This window comes from Micropterus salmoides, unplaced genomic scaffold (assembly GCF_014851395.1).
Source record: "Micropterus salmoides isolate LMB-PRFRI ecotype aquatic unplaced genomic scaffold, ASM1485139v1 Ms_hic_scaffold_1, whole genome shotgun sequence".
NCBI classification, from domain to species: domain Eukaryota; kingdom Metazoa; phylum Chordata; class Actinopteri; order Centrarchiformes; family Centrarchidae; genus Micropterus; species Micropterus salmoides.
Window position 1 is genome coordinate 60,905,751 of NW_024040040.1, and position 25,809 is coordinate 60,931,559.

The 25,809-nt window shown below is 40.4% G+C and overlaps 1 protein-coding gene and 1 pseudogene across 1 annotated transcript; both read left to right on the forward strand.

Moving 5' to 3' along the window:
• Nucleotides 1-1,149: 1,149 nt before the first annotated feature.
• On the forward strand, nt 1,150-6,919 carry LOC119914939. The gene is made up of 2 exons (XM_038734490.1): nt 1,150-2,710; nt 5,806-6,919. The coding sequence occupies exons 1-2, from the start codon at nt 2,656-2,658 to the stop codon at nt 6,669-6,671; spliced, it is 921 nt and encodes a 306-aa protein (XP_038590418.1). The 5' UTR covers nt 1,150-2,655; the 3' UTR covers nt 6,672-6,919.
• An 11,422-nt stretch (nt 6,920-18,341) lies between these two features.
• Nucleotides 18,342-25,226, forward strand: LOC119914950 (annotated as a pseudogene).
• The last annotated feature ends 583 nt before the right edge of the window (nt 25,227-25,809 follow it).

Below are 25,809 nucleotides of genomic sequence, written 5' to 3' on the forward strand. Positions count from 1 at the left end.
CTTCTCTGTACAGCCTGTCTGTTGTACGCTCCGCTCTTGAGCTACAGAGTGATGCATCTTACTTGTACCATATCTTTGTTGGGAGTTGCACATGCGCAGTTCCTAGGAAAGGACTACTAGCCAATCAGAAGCAGAGAAGGGCGGGTCGTAAGAAACAAGGTAGTGTGATCCAAAACAAACCCTCTTCAGCCGGTAACCATGGCTTCGGTTCTGCTGTACATGTTTGAACCCGAGTCAGATCCAGAAACAACGGCAGAACAACCAGAACCAGCTTCACAACCTAGACTGGAGCAAGACGTTTCTGAGTGGTAAGTTATTAATCTGTAACACATTTATATTTCATACGTAATGTTTTAACCGAGCTCTGCCTCTACCTGACAGTATCAGCTTAATGTTTACTGACTGCCTGGAGGTTGTCTAATGTTTTTTTAATTTCATATTTAGGTGAACTTGTGAAAACTGCTCGACAATGCCCACCGACGTTGAAAACGTCTGTTGCCAAGAAATACGAAAGATAGTTATTATAATCAGTTACAACGTTGTGTAGCAAACAGTAGCACACACCTAAGGTTATAGGCAATGTTGTTACATTGCCGTGTTTATTTCAAATATAATTTGCAACCAATAAAGCATACTTACAGGTTGAGGTTGTGAATGTCCAGGCCCAAACAGAGTCGGAGTTGCATCGTCTTTTAGGACTAAACGTTGCACAAATCCGGAGTTGAACTGTTGCCGGGTTCAGGAAGCAGTCCTCGGTGAAATGGTTAGAGCACAAGATGAGGTACTGGTTGTACTTCTGAGGAATCGTGTTAAAAATGAATTTCAACCACTGATTCTTCACAAAGTCATTCTTTGGAAGGTGATGCATAGATGTTTGCCGCTCACAACGGAAAATACAGCGTCTCGACATGGCGATTCCACTTACTAAAGTCAAAGGGCCTCCGCTCAGACTAGCTTGGTTTGAGGGCGTTCCTGACCCCGCTAGCTGCTCGGCAAGCTTTATGACGTGTTTTCACTGTGACGTCACAAGTAAAGGAAGTGAAGGGCTGGACTACAAACGAGCTGTTTTCAAGCGGTTCAGAGCAGAGCTTTCTGTGGGAGATGGGAACTCCCTTTGGGCTTTTTCACTTTGCAAACCTGTTACATGCACAAAAAAGAGATATAACTCAATAAAGGCCAAAAAGCAGAATACCACCTCTTTAAAACTGGCTGGGGGTGGGGGGGCTTTAAGTCACAGGATGCATCGTAGAGTTGCACAAAGTCTTAAAATAGTTCTTTGTCTTTATTGCCCATTAGGTTAGTAGTTAGAGGCTTCATCGAATTGAATCACCTCTGGTGAAGATACTTGAGATCTTCATGGTGACTCTCCTTGTTTTCATCCACTGACTGTTGTTTTTATTTTTTATTAAACATTATTAAACATGTTTATGGAAGCTCATTTCTGTTCATTAAGCCTGGATAACACATTTATTTTAGTTTTTTATCAAAATTAGGAGCTAAAAGTAATTGTGACTTTTTATCTTGTAATTGTCCACTGTTGTCTGTGTTCTGGGGGCAAATTTTATGTGAAATCGGTCCAACTCAGTTTCCCAAACTCACCCAGCCTCTCCACACATGAACAATACATGGCTCCTGGTGCCAGACAAACAAAGGTACAGATATTAATCAATGTCCGCTGGTAAAAAGTGTGGAGGGACTCAGTGTTTCGTGGTGATGCATCGGCCCCTGCAAGTTTTATGTTTCTTACTTTTGTTGTGCAGCTTAAGAATCAAGTTTAAACTGTGTTGACAAGTTCAGAGTTGCCTGCAACGGACGCGCCGCACTGCTTACAATATAAACACAGCAGAGCATTCCCCTCGTTCTACCTCCTGCCCGCATCTTTGTTAAATCTACATCTGTCCACTGCAGAGGCCCTATCCACAACCTGGAGGAGGTGTGTAGTAGTAAATGTGTGTAGTAGTATAATATTAAAACAATAAATGAAAAGTGCAATGTTCATTTATAATATACTATTAGTATAATATTAATATATTGTTACTATATTGATTATAATTTCATATATTAGTATACTATATACCTTACCACTACCATAATATTATTCCAGTTACTGCTGTTTCATTTTTGTTGGTAGTTTTTAGTCATTAAATGCTTGTGCAAGAAAAATATTCTACGTGGTGGTTGAGTTAGTCTGTAACTTAATGCTAAGTGGTAATTCATCAATAATCAGAACCATTTATGCAGAACAAGTTCAACATTTAGAAGTTTGTGTAGCACATTTGTAGCATTCTCAATGTCTCTCCCCATCCAAGCTGTGATTGATTAGTTGATGAACAATGACACATTGACTCAGTGAAAATTTTAAGTTTAAGAGATTATGGTAGGTTGCAGTATTAACACTGTGCTCGCACTTAAGGGGCATTTTGCGAGGGAAATGGTGGCACTGTAGAGCTGCTTATGATCACCGTACACTCACACAAAGGTAACCACGTGGAATTTTAACTTGCACCCTTTGAAAAAAATAGTCTGGAGCCCTGCAGTTCTTACTAACAGCCAGTAACACAAGTTTCATTTCTACCCACAACCTCATTACTCATAACTTCCTGATAAAAGAAAGTATTTTAGTCCTCTGTCAATTAAGGTTCACAGGCTGCAGAGATGTGGCTCTACCTCTGCTTTCTCCTCGCAGGATGCTTCTGCCACAGCTTTGCTGGTAAGAAAATCTCATTTGTTAGCTTTTTATCAACGTCACGTTTATAAATCTTGGGTTTTTTAAATACATTTTTGTACCAATACTCGCTCATTCCAAAGATCCTACACACTAAAAATATTAAATGAATTGCCTCAACATTCCCCCATTGGGTTCAATAAAGTCTCAAGTATTAAGTTATAACATTAGTGGTCCATTTGGGTTATTCTCATAAACACAGTAAATATGAATCTACTAAAAGGCACCGCACTGCTGTACTGAGAGATGAAATTTATGGACCTCAACTTTTTACAATAACTAGCCTACATTCAAAATTATATGACAAAAAGTTATTTAGACTTTTTATTACATAACATTTTAACAAATTTTATGGTACTTGTAATTTTTCCAAACATCAAGTTCCATCCACTGTTATTGTACAAAATGACTGGCCAACCTCTTTCACAATGTGCTGACCAGGGTTCGAGTTACGTGAGTTTTCAACTCCCTATGGAGGTCTGAGCTGGCCATGGAAGCAGTAAAAATCATGCATCTGTGGGAGTCTCTAATTCATTCATCAGCAACCATTATTTAGAATCACAAATTACGTATTTGTCATTGTAATTAGTACTACTATTATTTACATTAAACAAGATAAACAGACTTAAATGAACATGTTTTCCTAATGAACTACACTGCGCATCGCATTACTGACAGGATGGCTGCACTTCTCCACCATCAGCCACTATCATGCGCACAGTATTACTCTGTATTGACTGCAGGTTATTTGTTTAGTATTACAGTGCCTTGCGAAAGTATTCGGCCCCCTTGAACTTTTCGACCTTTTGCCACATTGCAGGCTTCAAACATAAAGATATAAAACTGTAATTTTTTGTGAAGAATCAACAACAAGTGGGACACAATTATGAAGTGGAACGAAATTTATTGGATATTTCAAACCTTTTTAACAAATAAAAAACTGAAAATTTGGGCGTGCAAAATTATTCGGCCCCTTTACTTTCAGTGCAGCAAACTCTCTCCAGAAGTTCAGTGAGGATCTCTGAATGATCCAATGTTGACCTAAATGACTAATGATGATAAATAGAATCCACCTGTGTGAAATCAAGTCTCCGTATAAATGCACCTGCTCTGTGATAGTCTCAGAGGTCCGTTTAAAGCGCAGAGAGCATCATGAAGAACAAGGAACACGCCAGGCAGGTCCGAGATACTGTTGTGGAGAAATTTAAAGCCGGATTTGGATACAAAAAGATTTCCCAAGCTTTAAACATCCCAAGGAGCACTGTGCAAGCGATAATATTGAAATGGAAGGAGTTTCAGACCACTGCAAATCTACGAAGACCCGGCCGTCCCTCTAAACTTTCAGCTCATACAAGGAGAAGATCAGAGATGCAGCCAAGAGGCCCATGATCACTCTGGATGAACTGCAGAGATCTACAGCTGAGGTGGGAGACTCTGTCCATAGGACAACAATCAGTCGTATACTGCACAAATCTGGCCTTTATGGAAGAGTGGCAAGAAGAAAGCCATTTCTTAAAGATATCCATAAAAAGTCTTGTTTAAAGTTTGCCACAAGCCACCTGGGAGACACACCAAACATGTGGAAGAAGGTGCTCTGGTCAGATGAAACCAAACTCGAACTTTTTGGCAACAATGCAAAAGGTTATGTTTGGCGTAAAGGCAACACAGCTCATCACCCTGAACACACCATCCCCACTGTCAAACATGGTTGTGGCAGCATCATGGTTTGGGCCTGCTTTTCTTCAGCAGGGACAGGGAAGATGGTTAAAATTGATGGGAAGATGGATGGAGCCAAATACAGGACCATTCTGGAAGAAAACCTGATGGAGTCTGCAAAAGACCTGAGACTGGGGACGGAGATTTGTCTTCCAACAAGACAATGATCCAAAACATAAAGCAAAATCTACACTGGAATGGTTCACAAATAAACATATCCAGGTGTTAGAATGGCCAAGTCCAAGTCCAGACCTGAATCCAATCGAGAATCTGTGGAAAGAACTGAAAACTGCTGTTCACAAACGCTCTCCATCCAACCTCACTGAGCTCGAGCTGTTTTGCAAGGAGGAATGGGCAAAAATTTCAGTCTCTCGATGTGCAAAACTGATAGAGACGTACCCCAAGCGACTTACAGCTGTAATCGCAGCAAAAGGTGGCGCTACAAAGTATTAACTTAAGGGGGCTGAATAATTTTGCACGCCCAATTTTTCAGTTTTTTATTTGTTAAAAAAGTTTGAAATATCCAATAAATTTCGTTCCACTTCATGATTGTGTCCCACTTGTTGTTGGTTCTTCACAAATATTACAGTTTTATATGTTTATGTTTGAAGCCTGCAATGTGGCAAAAGGTCGAAAAGTTCAAGGGGGCCGAATACTTTCACAAGGCACTGTATTAGCGTTTTTGATGCATCTTCCAATTAGTACAGCACTACAATTGATAATGTGCTACTGTGTGCTGGCGACAAACAGTGCATAAAATAACACTATTACCATAAGGGGCGGAATTGCAGTCTCTCCTTGAGCAAAAGTCTTTGATGGTATTTTTCAGGCGATTAAGAATTAATGAATTGTCTAGTGTGAGTTGGTCTACACCCTGTTGAATGTCACCTAGCATTGTGTGGGATAGTCAGCGCTATCTGGGCCAACAGCATCTTTCTGCAAAGTATACTCAAATAAGGAGAAAAATAAGCCGCATCCATCTTCAGCCATACTATCAAAAGCATTATGGTTACCTCTAAATGGTAGCTGGTTCGCTGCAAGGAACTTGGCAACATCAATTATTGACAAGTAGCATCTATTGCGTTTCAAATGTTCTGCATTGATTAAAGTTGCCATTTCCTTACGGGTCAAAAATATTAAAAAATTATTATAAAAATCATACAACACTTTTAACCACAGGTGGCGGCTTGTTCGTCCAATGCGTGCGGGCAGTAGTGTTACCTAGGGCAGTCCAGGCCTCCTAATGCCCGCCCATGGCGCCGAGACTGATGTTGTGAAGCAAAGAAACCAATGAACTACAACATATTAATGATAAACAGAAAAGTTTACCAAGAATGTTTTACTTAATGCTGCTTTTTTTACAGACATTCCTGTAACGACTGTGCTGCAGAACACAGTGGCCGTGCTGCCCTGTCCTCATAAGAAGGGAAATGTGGAATGGAGCTGCTTCTTTGGTGGTAAAAAGGTGACTCTTGTCACTATCAAAAATGGTGAAGAGAAAAAAACTAACAAACGCTATGGTTCCCTGGCAGATAATTCGCTGGTAATAACAAATGTTCAGTCTACTGACTCTGTAACATATCTCTGTAATAGAAGTAAAATAAATCTGAATGTAAAAAAAGATCCCAACATCATGGATCCCAATGCTGGAAATGCATCAGTCACACCAAGAAACCATGGACTGGGTTTTTGCTCTGGACCAGGCCTGAGGGAAGAAACTGCAGACGCAGAGAAGCAGCGATCCTCTGACCTTTGGAAAGTACCTGTTGGTGTCGTCGTGGGTGCTGCATTTGTGCTTTTGTTCGCCTTTACCCTGAGATTCTGCTCACAAAAGAAAGCAGGGACAAACGCCAACTTGGGCGAAACTGTCACTGAGGGGATTTATGAGGAGATGAGGAGCAGCCAAGGGAATCTGATGTTGAAAGTCCAAACTACTGGACAAGCATCAGTGAAACAACAAGCAGCTCCACACCACCAACATAATGATTTTTTGTACAGCACCGTGAACAAGCTAAAAACTGAAGGACGCAGCAATGACGAGTGTGTACTACTTTTGTCCAAACTCCCCCACAGACCACAGGAAATGTTTAGTTTTCAGCATATCTGTCACACCTGCTCAGATAAATTTAGAACCTGTTCACACCTAATTCTGTACACAGGATGCATCACAGAGTTGCACAGTCTTTTAAAAAAAATAGTTCTTTGTTTTTGTGGCCCATTAGGTTTTTAGTTAGAGGTTTCATCGAAGGTTTCTGGTGCAGATCCTACAGATCTACACAGTGACTTACTCCTCTGAGATCAAACTGTGGACTGCATGTAACTTATATTTTTATCCTGGAGTTTGTTTTCATCCACTGACTTTATTTTTTATGAAACATTATTAAACATGTTTATGGAAGCCGTCGTTGAACAGAGGAGGGGGTCTACGCCACCACTTATCCCCCCAATGCTGCCCTTTCATCACTTCCCAGGAAACTTAACAAGCATCACCTCTTGGCCTCAGGTGAAGATACCAACGATGGTCGTTCAGACTTGGCCTGTGTTGGTTCTAATGACCATAACGACTGTCTTTACAACAGCCAGGAGCACTAACAAACCAGCGGTATTGATGATCCTAGCTAACGATCCCACAGAGGTTAAATAGCCGAGATTCCACCTGTCAGTCAGAACTGAAAGCAAGGCAAGTTTATTTGTATCGCACATTTCAACAACAAGGCAATTCAAAGTGCTTTACATAAACCATAAAAACAAAGGGAAATTTAAAAAAAACACGCATTAACATATACATTTTAAAAGGGTGGAATAGATATAACTGAAGAAGTCTCTTGGATGAGGGACGAAACGTCTTCTAGTATCTTCAACCAAGTCCAGTTGCCCTTGACTTAAACCTTCTTTGGGTAACTATGACCTGGATGACTGAGACCCTTCAGAGACACCCATTTCTCTTCAGTAAAATAAAAACATTTTTTGACTGGATCATAAAATTATTTCATGTTATGTTTTAATTATGATATAAAAAAATCATAAATACATTTTATCTCAAATGTTACTTTCATCTTATATTACTTTTATCTCATAATTGAATTTTTATCTCTTATTGTGAGCTTTTATCTTATAATTATTATTTTTATCTCATCATTTTGACATTTTATCTCATAATTGAATTTTTATCTCTTATTGTGAGCTTTTATCTTATAATTATTATTTTTTATCTCATCATTTTGACATTTTATCTCATAATTGTGAATTTTAATCTCATAATTATCTAATTATTTGGTTCATGAGCCTTTTCACAAATTGTGTCATTCTGATTAAAATGCTTAAAATGTCTTTGCTTACTTCTCTGTAGTCTTTTAGGAAGGCAGTTAAGAATTTGTGGGAATGTCCCTCCTATTAGTTTAATCAAAGAGCTTCAGCTAATAGATAATTTGCACTTACTCCCCTGTCACTTTTGCATATATTATTGTCCTTAGTTTGCACCAAAGAAACGGGTCCACTCATTGATCCAGATGTTTGTACTGTTCAGTGTCTTTGTGTGTTAATCTAAACCAATAAAAGTGCTGTATTAAAATGTGTGTGAGGATGTTCCTGAGGGTATCAGCAGCTAAACTGTTGTTAATGTTGTAGATTTTATTACAATACATTAAGACCAATAAGCTAAATAATGCACATCTAAAAGAAACCTGTAAAGCATGAGTTTTAATTCTCTCATTGTCATGCTCTGTTGTATTCCTTTTTTCATCACAATGTATTATATTTTGTGTCTCTATTTTATTTGTTCTAACTTTCTCGCAGTATCCTGCACACGGTGTCTTTATCCTACTCACCGGGACCAAGAGTGGACAAAGTACACAAGTAAAAGTACAGATACCCCTGCAAAATATTACTCCACTAAAAGTCTTCAAGTTAAATTCCTTCTTGAGTCAAAGTAAAAATTTACCTGCTTTTAAAAATACTTACGGTTAGATTAACGACGGTGAAGGAATTTTTATTATCCTCAAGGAGTAAATCTTTTGAGGTAGCAGTAGCAAATAAATCCCAACAACAAAACAATGATACACACAACCACTCAGTAAAAGCAGTCGTAGCAACAAGTAGGCTACTAAACAATAATGAAATAAAGTAAATCCTGTGCAATAAATACTACAATGTCCTAATAAATATAAAAAGTCTAACTCTTGAGCACCGACGCCCCCGGTACAGTATTTTGTCACCCTATGCATGCTACACACCTCTGTGAAGCTAGGAGGCTCAGCTAGAAGCTCAAAGCAGCCATTTATATCCAGATCAAACACCAAGCATTTAAATTAACTTATATCACAACATCCTAACTTATATCGGTTCATCCTAAAATACTCCTTGAACCAACCATCATTAAGACAAAACTCCTGGACCAGGTGGTGGGTCCTACCAGCCGTGTCTCCCCTTTCTCAGGGTCTCATGTACCAACACAGATCTCTGTTTCCCTGTCTTCTGTGTCTTTGTTCACCTCTCACCCTCAAACAATGCAAGAGTGATCAATTTTCTGCAAATGTGACAGGACAGCTGATCCGGTGGTTGCCTAGCAACATAAAAAAAAAAAGTGCACTGCTTTCCAAATTCAACCAAAAAAGGCATTGCTGTTGCCGTTTTCAAACCTGTAAAACGCTTGAAATATTTATCAATATTTCAATGTTTTGGAAGCTTTATGTTATTTGCAACCTGGTTGTATGGAGAGAAATAGTGTTTTGAAGATAACTCCCAATAAAAGTGAACATATAAACAGTAAATATGGCCAAAACACGGACATTCGCCCGGTATGTTTTTGAAATTTGTGTAATAACTGTTTAGTTGTAGTTTATTTTTCATCAAATTTACAGTTCAGTTGTATTCTATGTGTATTTGAAGATATTCAGTTGCATTATAATGAGTTGGATGTAGTTTTGATGGTGATTTTGCTATTACATTATAGATTTGGTAGTAAGATGGTGCCAGAGGAGGATGGAAGCCTCTGGATTACGGTCTGTATGCTTTTTGTGTTTTTGATTATTAACTCTGTTTTCTGCCGTCCCTCTCTGGTAACATTTACCAGAGAAGAGCTCTTAAATATTGGACTTTCAACTACTTATACTATTCCACTGCTCCTTATCGACCCTAGAACTTTCTCATAGTTGTTAGCTGGAGAAGCAGCAGCTCTGGTCGCTGTTTACATTCCACCTCAGGCCTGTGTGTGTGAAAAGATGGACCAACGAGAGAAAGCTGGAGGTACAGGCCTGCATTGACTGGAGTGTTTTTGAGGCTGCAGCCACTGACCTGGACGAACTAATTGACACTGTGACATCCTACATCAGTTTTTGTGAGGACATGTGTATATGCTGACTAAAAACTTCCTCACATACAACAACCAAAAACCCTGGTTCACAGCGAAACTCAGGCAGCTTCGTCAGACCAAGGAGGAGGCCTTCAGAAGTGGGAACAGAGTCCTGTACTACCAGGCCAGGAACACTCTGACTAAAGAGGTCAAAGCAGCAAAGAGGAGCTATGCTGAAAAGCTACATAACAGCTTTGCAGCCAACGACCCTGCTTCAGTGTGGAGAGGCCTGCCAACATTTACTAACTACAGGAGACCATCCCCCAACACTGCTGGTACTCAACGACTGGCTGATGAGCTGAACAGAGAGACAGGCAGGCAGAGAGACAGCAGAGGAGAACAGAGAGACAGGCAGGCAAAGGGCTTCTGGAATAACAGACAGAATATAGATTACTGAACACTAAACACACACATCAAAATTAGATGTAACAGATCAGAATAATATAAATAAAAAACTAATCCAGACACAAGCAGACAGATCACAAATAAACTACAACCAACAGGGAAAACAGACTGAAGCTAGGATTAAACAGAACACAGAGCAGATAAAGCCAAAATAATGCAAACACAGAACAAGGACTAAATACAAAGACTTTAACTAAGACGCAGAGCTAAAATGCAGGGTTAAACCTAAGATTCAAGACAGACAGTTACAAATGAGCAAAACTGAATGTGCCAATGAACAATGCAATAAACAAGGCTATACAGAGAACACAAGACCAGGAACAAAACTGGACCAACTATTACATAGACCGGGGTAGGGAACAGAGACAGAACCAACCATGAAACAGGACAACACTCAACAACACCACTAAATACCAGCTGACAGATCATAACAGATAAAACATGGAAACAGACTGAAACCAGAGACACAGAACAAACTGACATAAAACAACCAAACAAGGAGAGGTAAATAACTTTCAGAGCTTTTCATACTGTTCATATTGTCATATACAGTATACCAAATCCACCTACCTCAAGTAAATAACTCCTGCACAATAATACTTATTTATTCCAGCATCCTTTGCGCTATGCTCCATCGCACTGTGTACATGTATGCATGTATGTGTACCTGTATATCACATCCACCTCCGACATGTACATAATTAATGATAATAATAATTTTACTCCTGCATCCTTTGCACTCTGCTCACTGCACTATTTATCAATATGTCTATTTTGTTTTTTGTTCATAGTGTGTATATTTGTGTTGTCTACACTGTCTGATTTGATTTTATTATTGTGTTATTCTATGAGTAAGCCCCTTGAAAGCAATGTACAATTCTGAGTCAAATTCCTCGTATGTGTACACACACCTGGCAAATAAAGCTGATTCTGATTCTGAATTTATACCAGGCGAGGATGAAAATGTATTTTCCTTTATTTATTATCTCCATTTACTCTTGGAAAAATAAATAAGTTAGGTTGATTCATATTCTGACCTCTCAAAATAATTATGCATCTTGGCTTAATGGTTGACGAGTTATTACTGATTCATTTTGGGTTTGTTATTTTAGGCAGTTTTCCTGGAAATAGGGACAAATAGATGGTAGTCCCCAAATGCATACCATGTAAAATCTCACTTAAATATCAACAGTAAAAAGTACTATTAACATGGTTCTTTTTTTCAGGTGCTGCTGACATGACATACATAATTTAAAAATACACTTTCATGACATTCATTATAAACAGGTTGCCCTTTCAATACTAATTCAAGTTGCCCAGTTATAAGTGTGTATTTACAGTATGTGTGTGTCAGTGGTGGATGAAGTATTCAGATTCTTTTCTTAAGTAAAAAGTACTAATACCTCACTGTAAAATACTCTGTTACAAGTAAAACTGCTGTATTGAAAATGTTACTAAAGTAAAAGTATGTAAACATAATCAGAAAAATGTGCTAAAGGTATCAAAAGTAAAAGTAAAAGTACTCACAGCAGAAAGAAAAATGCCTGTTGCTGTTGTACTATTCTACACTTTATTAGGTACACCTTGCTAGTACTGGGTTGGACCCCCCTTTTGCCTTCAGAACTGACTTAATTCTTCGTGGCATATTTACATCAAGGTGTTGGAAACATCCCTCAGAGACTTTCCATATTGACATGATAGCATCACACAGATTTGTCGGCTGCACATCCATGATGCAAATCTCCCGTTCCACCACATCCCAAAGGTGCTCTGTTGGATTGAGATCTTGTGACTGTGGAGGCAGTTGGAGTTCAGTGAACTCATTGTCATGTTCAAGAAACCAGTTTGAGATGATTTGAGCTTTGTGACATAGAGCATTGTCCTGCTGGAAGCAGCCATCAGAAGATGGTACACTGTGGTCATAAAGGGGTGGACATGGTCAGAAACAATACTCAGGTAGGCTGTCGCGTAAGGGGCCCAAAGTGTGCCAAGAAAATGTCCCCCACACCATTACACCACCACCACCTGGCTAAACTGTTGATACAAGGCAGGATGGATCCATGCTTTCATGTTGTTTACGCCAAATTCTGATCCTACCATCTGAATGTTGAAGCTGAAGTCAAGACACATCAGACCAGGCAATGTTTTTCCAATTTTGTATTGTCCAGTTTTGGTGAGCCTGTGCGAATAGTAGCCTCAGTTTCCTGTCCTTAGCTGACAGGAGTGGCCCCCGGTGTGGTCTTCTGCTGCCGTAGCCCATCTGCTTCAAGGTTCAACATGCTGTGCGTTCAGAGATGGTATTCTGCACATCTTAGTTATTACTGTTGCCTTTCTGTCATGTAGAACCAGTCTGCTCATTGTCCTCTGACATCAAGGCATTTTCGTCCACTCATCTGCCACTCACTGGATTTTTTCTCTTTTTCGGACCATTCTCTGTAAACCCTAGAGATGGTTGTGCATGAAAATCCCAGTAGATCAGCAGTTTCTGAAATACTCAGAGCAGCCCGTCTGGCACCAACAACCATGCCACGTTCAAAGTCACTTAAATCCCCTTTCTTCCCCATTCTGATGCTGGGTTTGAACTTCAGCATGTTGTCTTGACCACGTCTACATGCCTAAATGCATTGAGTTGCTGCCATGTGATTGGCTGATTAGCTATTTGTGTTAACAAGCAATTGAACAGGTGTACCTAATAAAGTGGCAGGTGAGTGTACTTTAAATTGTTATATTACTGTGCATTAATGTAAAAGCAGGATTATACTGTTGTTGTTGTGCTGATTTTCAGTTATTTTGTATCGGAGTGCAGCTAATGATTATTTTCATTCTGGATCAATCTGCTGATTATTTTCTCCATTAATCTATTATCAAAATTCTAAAAATAGTGAGAAAGGCCGTCACAGTTACTCAGAGCCTGAACTTACACCTTCACAAAACTTTGCTTTGTCTAACCAACAGTACAAAGCTAAAAAAAAAAAAATATAATAATTGTTAGACTGACATTGAAATCATTTTTCATGTGAAAACATTCCTTGATTTCAGCTTCACACATGTGAAGATCTGCTGCTTTTCCTTTGAATTATTTTAATATATTTCACAACAACATATTTAATATGCTGTTCATATATTAATTTGTAAAGTATCTACAAAGCTGTCAGATAAATGTAGTGAAGTAAAATGAGATGTGGTGGAGAAGAAGTAGAAAGTGGTATGAAGAGAAAATACTCAAGTAAAAACTAGCCAACCTCTAATTTGTACTTAAGGCGAGACACCTCAGTCAAATAGGCTTTTTTCTCAGCTTTACTCATATCACAATGACACTTTACAAGCTGAATGTAAACATAAATAGAAGCTATTTTAATTACAATTCATGTTTTTAACTTTAATATGCAAATGATCCAGCACATTGACAAGAGTCAGGTGGAGTTTTTTGGTTTTATTGTGATAATATACCAAATGGCCAGACACTTAAAGAAGGGTTTATCAAAATAATGTTTTTTCCCTAAGACTAACAAAGGGGTATTTTATGCTGAGGCTGTTAAAAAAGTTGCAACAAGTGGTGAGGTGGGGGATATAAGGAGGAGAGAAGGGGAATGCCCTCCGCCAGCCTGTGTAACAGAAGATTCAGTGGTGGTGAGTAAGATGGAATTCCTGGCTTTCATTGTGGAAGTAATGTGTGACATGAGCAGACTAAGAATAATTCAGTTGTTGTAAGAAGTGCTGCTAAGGGGAGTCTTGGGGTTATAGGGGCTGAGCCAGCTACCCTATATAGATATGTGTTCTCAACAGACAGAAGTGGAAAAAATAATGGAAACCAAATGGAAGATGATGAAGATGATGAGGTTGACAATTAATCTCTTAATGTTTTGTATCCTGCAGTGGAATGCCAGAAGTTTGGTAGCTAATGGACAGGAATTAAAGAAGTTTGTGGATGGTTTCAAAGAAAAAACACAGCTAATATGCATTCAGGAGACATGGCTTGAACCGACTTTAGTTTAGTTTTTAGTTTACGTAAGGACAGAAATGCATCTGGAGGGGGGTTTGCAATTTTTGTTAAAAAAAGGTGCTCAATAAAGGCTAGTAAATGTAACCTCAGGACTTGAATGTGTCGCAACTGAGGTATGGTGCTCAGCAGGTAGGTTTTCATGGTGTGGACAGGAGATTTTAATGCTCACACTCCTCTTTGGGGCAGTAGAATCAGAGATGGAAATGGAGCTTGTTATGTTCAAGTGAGTAGTGGGAGCTTGTCATGTATTGATTTAACATTTGCGTCAGGAGAACTTGCTAGGTGTAGGGGGTTGGGATCCTATGGAACTTAACACCTCAGGGAGTGATCATATTCCTATTTTAAGAACATTTGGCAGTGTTTTACAGGTGAAGAAGGAGAGAGCGGAGAGGGGGTTTAATTTTCCCAAAATCAAATTGGGATAAATTCATAGAACAGTTGGTAGCAAGCTTAGGAGATGTAGTTAGCCAATATAGCACTGATAAGTGAAGTAATTCTTTTTGTGGAGTTGTGAGGAAAGCAACAGAAAAAGCCATTCAATTTAAGAGTGAGAGGAAAAAGAGAAAAGTAGTGCCGTGGTGGAACCAGGCTTGTGATGAGGCTGTGAGGGTTTGAAATAGAGCTTATAGGCAGCTTCGCAGATGTCCTGTTGAGAGCCTTGTTATTGAATATAAGAAACGGCGAGCTGAGGCTAGAAAGGTTACAAAATGTGCGAAGAGAGAGAGTTGGCAGAAGTTCTGTGGTACTTTAGGTTCTGAGACTACTGTTAAACAGGTCTGGAACATGATTCATCGGATGGCTGGAATTAATAGAGGTTTCTCTATTCCGGTTTTGGTAGAAGGGAGTAGTGAAGTGGTAAGTAATGAGGACAAGGCATATCTGTTGGTTAGGGGTTTCCAGCAAGTGCACAGTGATAGGAATGTTGGTAGAGAAGGTTTGATTAGCTTGAGCAGGAAGGGCACAAACTTGATAGGAATAACGACAATAGTGATGTAATCAATATGTTCTTTTCTATGCATGAACTAAGGAGGGCAATAAGACGAGGGCGACACACTACTCCTGGGAGAGATTGGGATATGAGATATGAGATCTTTCAGCATATGGATGACTTTGCATTGGAGGAGGTACTGGCATTGATAAAAACAGTGTGGTATTTATCCAGCTAAATGGAAACATGCAGTTCTTGTGCCAATTTTAAAAACCGGTAAGTAAGTTGAAAGCCCTGGATCATATAGGCCAATTGCACTCACAGCTGTCATTTGTAGGATTATGGAAAGGATGGTTACTGACAGGTTGGTATATAGATTAGAAAAGAAATGTTTTTTCTCCGCATATCAGAATGGCTTCAGACTTGGTCATGGGACTATGGATTCAGTTTTAGTGTTGGACGATGATGTCAAGAAAGCCTTGTAAATAAAGAGGTGGTGGTAGGTGTGTGTTTTGATATAGAGAAGGATTGTGATATGTTGTGGAAAGAAGGAGTAGTCATTAAGCTGTATGATGCAGGGAATCGGGGTAGAATGATTAATTGGATTAAGGACTTTCTGAAGCTACAGAGTATTCAGGTAAGAGTGGGAGGGAGCTTTTCTGACTCTGTAATTGTAGATAATGGGACTCCACAGGGTAGTGTCATCAGTCCAGTCCTGTTCAATATAATGGTCAATAATATGTTTGATGAAGTAGGAAGTGGATTTCAGTGATCTTTGTTCGCAGATGATGGGGAATGTGGCAATGTGGAAAAGAGGCCGTAATACTGGGTATCTATTTAAAAAGATGCAGTGGGCTTTGGATAAGGTGCAGGCTTGGAGTGAGAAGTGGGGCTTTAGGTTATCATTGACAAAAACAAAGTATATGGTTTTTGGCAGGAAGAGGAACATAGACAGTCAGGGCCTTAAGATGTATGGGGAACCTCTTGAGAGAGTTAGGGTCTTCAAGTTTCTTGGTGTCTGGTTGGATGAAAAGTTAACCTATAAAGAATATGTAAGTAGAATGGTAAATAAGTGTGGAAAGGTTATCCATATTATGAGGTGTTTGGCTGGGTGTTCTTGGGGTGCAGACAGGAAGCTTATGCTGATGATTTATAAAGCCATGATAAGATCACTATGAAGATTCTCAGTCATCCAGGTCATAGTTATCCAATGAAGGTTAAAGTCAAGGGCAACTGGACTTGGTTGAAGATACTGGAAGACGTTTCGTCCCTCATCCAAAGGACTTCTTCAGTTCTGACTGACTGGCAGGGAAACTCAGCTATTTAACCTCAGTGGGGTCGTTGGCCCGGGTCATCGATACCGCTGGTTCGTTAGTGTTCCTTGTTGCTGTGACGACAGTCATTACAGTCGTTAGGACTACCATCTACCATCTAAGCTCCTTTGGTGGGAAACACGCCTCACCACATCCAAAACAAAGTTCGAGGACTAAAACTGGATCCAGATGAAACCATGGTATCCTATGACGTGACTTCTTTGTTCACCTGCATCTCCACCATAGAGGCAGTAGAAACCGTCAGGAAACGGCTAACACAAGACAACACCCTGGACAACAGAACTAGCCTCAGCCCTGACCAAATCTGTAAATTACTCGACCTCTGTCTAAACACCACCTACTTCCAGTACAACGGTGGATTCTACAGACAGAAGCATGGCTGTGCCATGGGCTCACCGGTATCCCCGATTGTGGCAAACATCTACATGAAAAATTGTGATTCCATACGTGTCTGGAGTATCAGAGAAACTCAGGAGGATTTTCAACAAACACAACATCCCTGTGTTTTTTAAACCCAAGAACACACTAAGACAGATGCTGGTCCACCCCAAAGACCGCACCCCCAAACACAAGAAAAGCAATCTAGTGTATGCGGTCCAATGCAGTGAGGAATGCACAGACCTGTATATTGGGGAGACTAAACAACCACTACACAAACGCATGGCTCAACACAGAAGGGCCAACTCCTCAGGTCAAGACTCTGCTGTCTACTTACATCTGAAGGACAGAGGACACTCGTTTGAGGACCACCAGGTGCACATTTTAGACAGAGAAGATGGATGGTTTGAGAGAGGTGTCAAGGAAGCCATCTACAAGATACCAACAATGGTCGTTCAGTCTTGGCCACAGGTAGTCTTAACGACTGTAACGACTGTCGTCACAGCAACAAGGAACACTAACGAACCAGCGGTATCGATGACCCGGGCCAACGACCCCACTGAGGTTAAATAGCTGAGTTTCCCTGCCAGTCAGTCAGAACTGAAGAAGTCCTTTGGATGAGGGACGAAACGTCTTCCAGTACCTTCAACCAAGTCCAGTTGCCCTTGACTTAAACCTTTGTTGGATACACGATAAGATCAGTTTTTGATTATGGGTGTCATGCATATGGATCAGCAGCTAGATCCATTATTTGTTCTGATTGACCGTCTGGCTTGATGGCGATAGGGGGAGAAAGAGATGGTGCTAGGTCAGACTTAGTCAGGGAGATTTTAACAGTGGTTTATAGGCCAGAGAGGCGGGGGTGTAGTGTGGGTTCCTGTGGGTTCCAGCACATGTGGGGGTTGAGGGGAATGAGGCTGCTGATGAGGCGGCTAGGGCAAGTTGAGGTAGGGAAAATGTGGAGGTGGAGGTTCCATTTGACAGACTGGAGCTCTGTAGCATCATCAAGTAAAGCCTGACCCAACAATGGCAGCACGAGTGGAGTAAAGACGTTACATGACATCAAACAATCAGTAAACCCTGGGAATATAATGAACTTGCCTCAGATGGATCAAATTAAATTGGCCAGATTAAGATTGGGACATTGCGGGTTGGCAAGTGGACTGTTTCTGGTGGGGAAACACAGGGACGGCAAGCGTCAAGAATGTGGAGTAGAGGAGTTGGTCAAACATATCATCATGCACAGCATATGTCTGAGATATGCTGAGGAAAGGAGACTGTTATTCATGGGTCTAAACGATCTGGGAGTTGAACTATTATCTTTAAAACTCTGATGGGTGAAGGTCCTAATCAAAAACAGAGGGCATTGGAATTAATTTACTTCTTAAAATCTGCGGGCCTTTATTGGAAAATATAGGCCAGGAGGAGCCTTAATGTAGACTGTTACTATCACCAATGGGAGGCAGCAATGCACTAACCGTGCCTAGTCTGCCGGAAAAGGAACAGAAGAAGAAGTTGCCATGGCAGCGCTTGCTGTTTGGCTCAGTGTAGCCGAGCTGCAGCTGCGGCTAACGCTAACGCTAGCTAGCAGTTATTAAAACTTAAACTTTTGTCACTACCGACGTTTGTGGGACAGCACGATACTTCACCATGGTGAGGAAACGCTTTGTTTTAATCAGTAGTTTTATCACAGTAATGTTGTGGAGTACGGTTAGCATGTAGTAGCTTAGCATCAGCCAGCTACAGTTATAGCATGGACGCTAACTATTATTAGCTTGGTGTAAATGTTGATGTGTTTTCTGTGCAGCCGCCAAAGAAGACCAAAAGCAAAAAGGCCGGGCAGAGGAAGTCTTCTTCTGCTGTGGTGGACGGTCTTTCAACAGAAGAGATGTCCAAGGATCAGGTCAGAGATGCTAACACGGCTATCTTCGTCAAAGCTATCTAACATGAAAGGGTGTAGCTTCACATGCTAGCTGCAGCCCAGTGTTTTGTTGTTGCTGCTCTGAACTCCAGCACATTAATGTGTGGGAAATGAATCAATAACTGTGCTGAGGTCCATCTTTACATTTTGTGCAATATATTTTTATACTGACAGTCAGTTTGTTCTTTCACTGCTAACCTTCAATCCATGATGTGCCTCCTCTTTCATACTTATATTCATCCTTACATTTAGATTGATTATATTGATTAATTATATATTTATCCTACTTTTATTGATGCTGCTCCTCACTGAGAGCTGCCAAACAAAACTGTCATCATTTGCCTACAATGACAAATAAAGTGTATTTTTATATTTGTATCTTATTTTATAAATGTAGAAAATGTAGCCCTTTTATATTTGGTCCAGCTTTGAGGACTTGAGTACTTAAACTCACTTGAACGATTTCATTTACTACCACTACTTTGTTCTCAGATGTACTTATATATTGTGCGTTTTGCTCTACTACATTTATTTGACAGTTACAGAGTTTATATTAAAAAAAACATATAGTCAGCTTATTTAAAATATTAAAGAATACAACAATATGTAAAGTAGTAAACATCTGCTCCCCTCGTCCAGTGACAATGCTGCTTCCAATAAGTTTTATAATAATAAACCACTCTGGATAATGCCAATATTAAATGCTCCATATTTGTATAGCACCTTTCTAGTCTTTTGGACCACTCAAAGCGCTTTTACATCTGCATTCACACACTGGTGGAACAGCCACCAGGAGCAATTCGGGGTTCAGTATCTTGCCCAAGGACACTTTGACATGCAGCCTGGAGGAGCCGGGGATTGAACCGCCGGCATTCCGATTAACAGGCAACCCGCTCTACCCCTGAGCCACAGCAGAAGGGAGTTACAACTCAATTTCACTCTATAACCTAATATTGTAAATAAAATAAATCTACCTACCTACTTTTACTCTGATATTGAACCAGACATTAAGAATAAAAACATCTTATGATGCAATATTAGTTGACATTAAAACATTTTTAATGTCAACATAAACAAACATTTGGATGTTATTTCTGGAGGAAGTTGCACCCTTACTGAGACCCAAATTAGTCAGTTTCCCATCGGTGTGGAGAACACTGAATGTGCACCTTTTGGTTTTGGTCTCCAGCCCAGCTTCTTCGACTTAAGTGTTCTTGACATGCAGCCCTGGTGCAGGTAGATGTGGTGGAAAGGGCTCAGCTGTTTGAGGGAGCTCTCCAAGAATCTGAGCAGCAACACTAATTCTGACTGGGGAGCTAATCCCCCATTAATAGAAAAACACAAATATAAATCTTATGTGTAATACCAAAAAATGAGCATGTAAAGAGGAGGTTGGGGTGATGGAGGAAGCTGCTGCATGGTGTACTACGAGTTAATAGTAAGAAGTGTTGGGTCAAAAATGGCTGCTTACTTGTTAGCTTGAAGCCTAACATCTCTACTTATGGTGAAGCATGTAAACAGTAAACCAAAGATCTCCAAAGCTTCCTGATCCAAAAGATCCACACTGACACTCCTCTCTACAGATACTACTGCTATAAAATATTTAAATAAAGCACCACCAATACAGAGCATGTAGGGTAGAATATAATTTTTTTAAAGCAGAGCCATCAAACAACTTTAAACTGCTACACTAATTAAAATTTTAGTTACATTTTATTTTCATTTAGCTGATGCTTTTATCCAAAGCGACTTACAATTGCTATTGAGGTCACACACCTCTGGAGTATATTATATATATTATGATCTAACAAAAATAAAAATCTGATCCATCAAGGAGAGAATTAATAATAAAGTGAAACAAACAGGTAGGATTGAGCACTGACCGTCCAGCTCTCACTGTATGGGTTGTCTGTGAACTTCCAGCTGGAGGAGCACATAGTTCGCCTCCGAGAGGAGCTGGACAGGGAGCGGGGAGGAGAGGAGCTACTTCCAGCTGGAGAGGGACAAGATCCAGGCCTTCTGGGAAATCTCCAAGAGGAACCTGGAGGAGACGAAGGCCGAGCTGAGGAACAGACAAAGGGAGAGAGAGGAGGCGGAGGAGCGCCACCGAGTGGAGATCACTGTGAGCTGCATGCACATTTAGTCAAAGACTTTATTTTTATTTTTTACTGGAATATTTTTATAAATTAGTTTTTAAAGTGTGTGTTTGATTAAATACTGCCAGAGTACAGAGAGAATTAGAGTAGTAGAGTATGTAAAAATCCAAAAAAATATTTACATATACTTATACTCCTATGTACTGCTTCTCAGTACTGCACAGCCTGACGTGTCCACGCACACCTTACCTATATTCTTCTTTCTATTTATCTACTGCAACAACAAAATAATATTCTGCAACAACAAAATAATATTCTTCAAATTAGTCTTATTTTTCAGAAATTTTATGTAAAGTTGAATTTACATCAAAAGCAGTGTGGGGTTACACCCAAAAAAGATGAATCTGAGAGATGATTAACAGAGAGGAACCAGTAAACAAACAGAGAGGAACCCACAAACAGAGAGGAACCTGTAAACAGAGAGGAACCTGTAAACAGAGAGGAACCAGTAAACAAACAGAGAGGAACCTGTAAACAGAGAGGAACCAGTAAACAAACAGAGAGGAACCTGTAAACAGAGAGGAACCAGTAAACAAACAGAGAGGAACCAGTAAACAAACAGAGAGGAACCTGTAAACAGAGAGGAACCAGTAAACAAACAGAGGGGAAACTATAAACATAAGGGAACCTATACACAGAGGGGAACCTGTAAACAAACAGAGGGGAACCTGTAAACATAGGGGAACCAGTAAACAAACAGAGAGGAGCCTTTTAACCAAACAAAGAGGAACCAGTAAACAGAGGGGAACCAGTAAACAAACAGAGAGGAACCAGTAAACAAACAGAGAGAAACCTGTAAACAAACAGAGGGGAACCTGTAAACAAACAGAGAGGAGCCTGTAACCAAACAAAGAGGAACCAGTAAACAGAGGGGAACCTGTAACCAAACAAAGAGGAACCAGTAAACAGAGAGGAACCAGTAAACAAACAGAGAGGAACCTGTAAACAAACAGAGGGGAACCTGTAAACAAACAGAGAGGAGCCTGTAACCAAACAAAGAGGAACCAGTAAACAAACAGAGAGGAGCCTGTAACCAAACAGAGAGGAACCAGTAAACAAACAGAGAGGAGCCTGTAACCAAACAAAGAGGAACCAGTAAACAAACAGAGAGGAGCCTGTAACCAAACAAAGAGGAACCAGTAAACAAACAGAGGGGAACCTGTAACCAAACAGAGAGGAACCAGTAAACAGAGAGGAACCTGTAAACAAACAGAGAGGAACCAGTAAACACACAGAGAGGAACCTGTAAAACACAGGCTTTTGTGCTGCACAAAATTCAGTTTTTTCTTTAAATTATTTAAACTTTCTAGCATTTCCTTCTGTAGAAAATAACATCCCACCATCTCTATATGATTCATCTGATTCAAGTGAGTGTATTGAAAGTTTACTTACACTGAAACACGTCTGATTGGTGCGTGGACGGTGCTGGCGTTCAGGTGTACAAGCAGAAGCTGAAGCACGTCCTGGCCGAACACCACGGCGCGATCTCTGTGCTGAAGACGGACGGCATCGCCTCGACCTCGCTGATCCAGAACCAGCACACAGAGTCAGAGGTTGCGCTCCAGGGAGAAAAGCACGGCCTGCAGGCGGACCTCAGGGAGAAGAAGCTCCACAACGAAAATTGCATCAAGGAGCTGAAGCTGGTGAGTCTGGTTTTCATTTTTAAAACTTTCAGCTGCTTTATTTCTACAGCTATGCCTCACGTCTGTCTGATTCCCAACAGAAACACCAGGTGGAGCTAATGGAGCTGGCAAACATCTACGACAGAAGAATCAGAGGTGAATAAACCCCATTTCCATTTGAGTTACAATTAAAAAAACCCATCTAAACATTTTCCTTCTGTTGCTTTATAAACAGGACTTGAGGTGAAATATCACAAGAAAATGCAGACGATGATCGAAGCGGAGGGCAAAAGGCGGCGGGCCGAGATCAACGAGATTGAGGACAGAATGAAGAGTCGCGTGGTGACTCTGGTGGAGGACCACGACAGAGCTCTCCGAGGCGCTGAGGAATACTACTCAGCCATTCAAACCAAACTGCTGGCGGATCAGAAGGAGCTGAAGGTGAGAGGCGGTACAGGCTGGAGTGAAGGAGTAACAGCTCAAATTAAAAACTCACTGTTTCTACTGAACTTTAATGGCAGGAATGTGAAGAGGTTGATTCACTTTATTTAGAGTTTTGTTTTTACTATAGACTTTCAGGCAATGTTCAATGTTCAGGTCAATATTGTTAACATATCCATATAAAGTTATTTGTATCTCATATATTATTTTGCTCTCACAGTAAGGGTTCCCTGAACTAAAATAATATTTATTCAGTTGTTTCACAAAGATGTTTCATCTTCTGTCCCGACGTCTATTTGAATTATTTGAGAAGTGATTTATTTACTTATTTAAAAATAATTGATGCACAATTTTTTACCAATGGGTCTACTTCAGGCACTCACAAATGTGTTTTTCTCCACCTTCAAATAATTAACTTGTAAATAGTTATTTTGCTCTCACAGAAAAAGTTTCTGGAGCTACAATAAATTGTCCCTATTTTGTGTTTTTATTTGGCTCTATGATGTTCTTATATTTTGTGAATAAATCAGTTTTATTTGAAAGCTCTAACCTTGACTAGAAAACCACATGTGGTGACAATGTGAAGTAAAGGGTTTTCTGTTTTGGTTTGAGGTGGCTGCCATGGTTTTGTTTGTTGTTTGGTAGGAGGAACTTGCAGAGGCAACGAAGCTGCAGGCGCGAGCGGACAAAGAGCTTTCAGCAGCCGAGCAGGAGAACAAACGCCTGAGAGAGTCTCTGCAGGACGCCCAGCTGAGGCTGCCCGAGCTCCAAAAACAGCTACAAGACTACAACCAGGCCAAGGCCGCGATGGTGGTGCGTTCACTGCACAGGGTTCAGAAAGCTCTCTTAACTAAAAATGAAGCTTATTTCATGTTAGTATTTCAGTGTTTTAAGTTGAGCAGATAATCTTGGATATCTGTTTATTTTACAATATTTTGTGCATTAATACTCATTGTTACCCGTGCTTAAGGAAAACCTACTCATCTTGAGTCAAATTTCTGTATATTTTTCCATCTTTCACATGACAAACTGTTAATTATGCATCTGACAGACGACCAGAGCTCGAGTGAAGGTCGTTGAAAAGGAGCTGAGGGATCTGACGGTGGAGCACGAGCTGCTGCTGCAGGCGTTTGAAAAGGTAAAACAGTCACATCACAGGTTTTACCTTCTGTTCAGCCCTGCAGGTCTTCATACGAGCGTCTCCGTGCCCGGCAGGTTCAGCAGGAGCGAGACGAGCTGCTGAAGCGGCAGACAGAGGCCATCCTGGACGTGCAGCAGAAGAGTGGCCTGAAGGAGCTGCTGCTGGAGAGGAAGCTGGCAGCGCTGACTGAAACGCTGGAGAAGAAGGAAGCTCAGCTCTGCGCCGCGCTCTCGGCCTCCTACGTCGACCAAACTGCAGGCAGCAGCGCCGCAAACAGACTCGAGGTGACATTTCATATTGATGTTTCCAAAAGTTAAAAAATGCGTCTTTGCATCTGGATTTGTGCAGCTCTGAGCATATTTGTCTTACAGAACAAAGGCGATCTGTACTGATGGTCTCAAAACAACGTCCTTTTTAATGATTGAAGTGGCACCACAAGGTTCTGTGCTTGGTTTGTTATTATTTACAGACCCTCCAACTGTTCAAGAACAAATACCTGAAAGTGTTTTTCTTCTTGTAGGAAATACTGGAGTCTAAGCACGCCACCATCAGCGCCTTGCAGAGTGACTTGGCTCAGGATCGAAAGGTCAGTCGGGTTTTTATGTTTTAATATAATCAATGATTCTCAGAGAAGTCTGTCAGCTGATGTGGTGATGACATCAAACCCCTGACCTGCAGGAGTACGACGACCTGCTGCACACCTGTAGGGAGAAGCTGAAGGCTCTGGGTGTTCCTCTGTACGACTTTCCCTTCAGGCCCTCAGAGCAGATCCTGGGGGGACAGAACTCTGCTGGACCTGCCACTAAACACTGAACTCCTCCAGGTGTCATGTTCACACTCTGCTCCAACTGGATAATTTCAAATCCAAACTACTTGACTTCTTCTCTACCTCTCGCTCTCTTTGATCAAAACACGAGTTGCATGCGATAATGAACACGCAGATTTTACATACTGTTTTGAACAAATCTAAATGTTCTTTCTGAGGGGACTCGTCCTTCATCCTGCTGCTGAGAATTTTCTGATGCTGCTGGTGATGACAGTGTTTACCAGGTAAACTAAATCACTAAGGTTGTTGTAAACAACAATAAATAATGCTTTTATCACAATCCTTTTGACTTGAGACATTTGTAACTTCTTCAATCTCGAGTTTCCTCATTTTAATTTGTATTTACTTTCCATTCACTGTAGCATATAGCATTGCTGAATTAGTTACATTGAAGTTTCATTTGATGAAAACGATTTGTTTAACAAAAGTGAAATATCTCTTTGCTTTGTTTCATGTGGTTTTTAATAGGGATGCACCGATCGGACACTGACTGAATCAGGTATCGGTGACAAGGGGGCCGAACTATTCAATTCATTCATCCGCGTACTACGCAGTTTCAAGTCAATAATTTGAGGAATTTGACGCTTGCCACACTCGCTTGCCAACTGTAATAACTTTGGTGATCCTCTGACTTTTCATCTAGCGCCATCATCAGGTCAACATGTTGATGTGTCCAACACCTTTTCTTATTTATGACCAAGTATTTTATGCAAGTTCATTTGTGTAGCACATTTCAACACAGCAATTCAGAATGCTTTAGATAACCTTAAAGCAGTGCATGAAATATTACCCAAAAGGCAATGGTAAAAAGAAAAATCTTAAATATTTAATTAAAAGCAACGGTAAAAAGAAAAGTCTTCAGT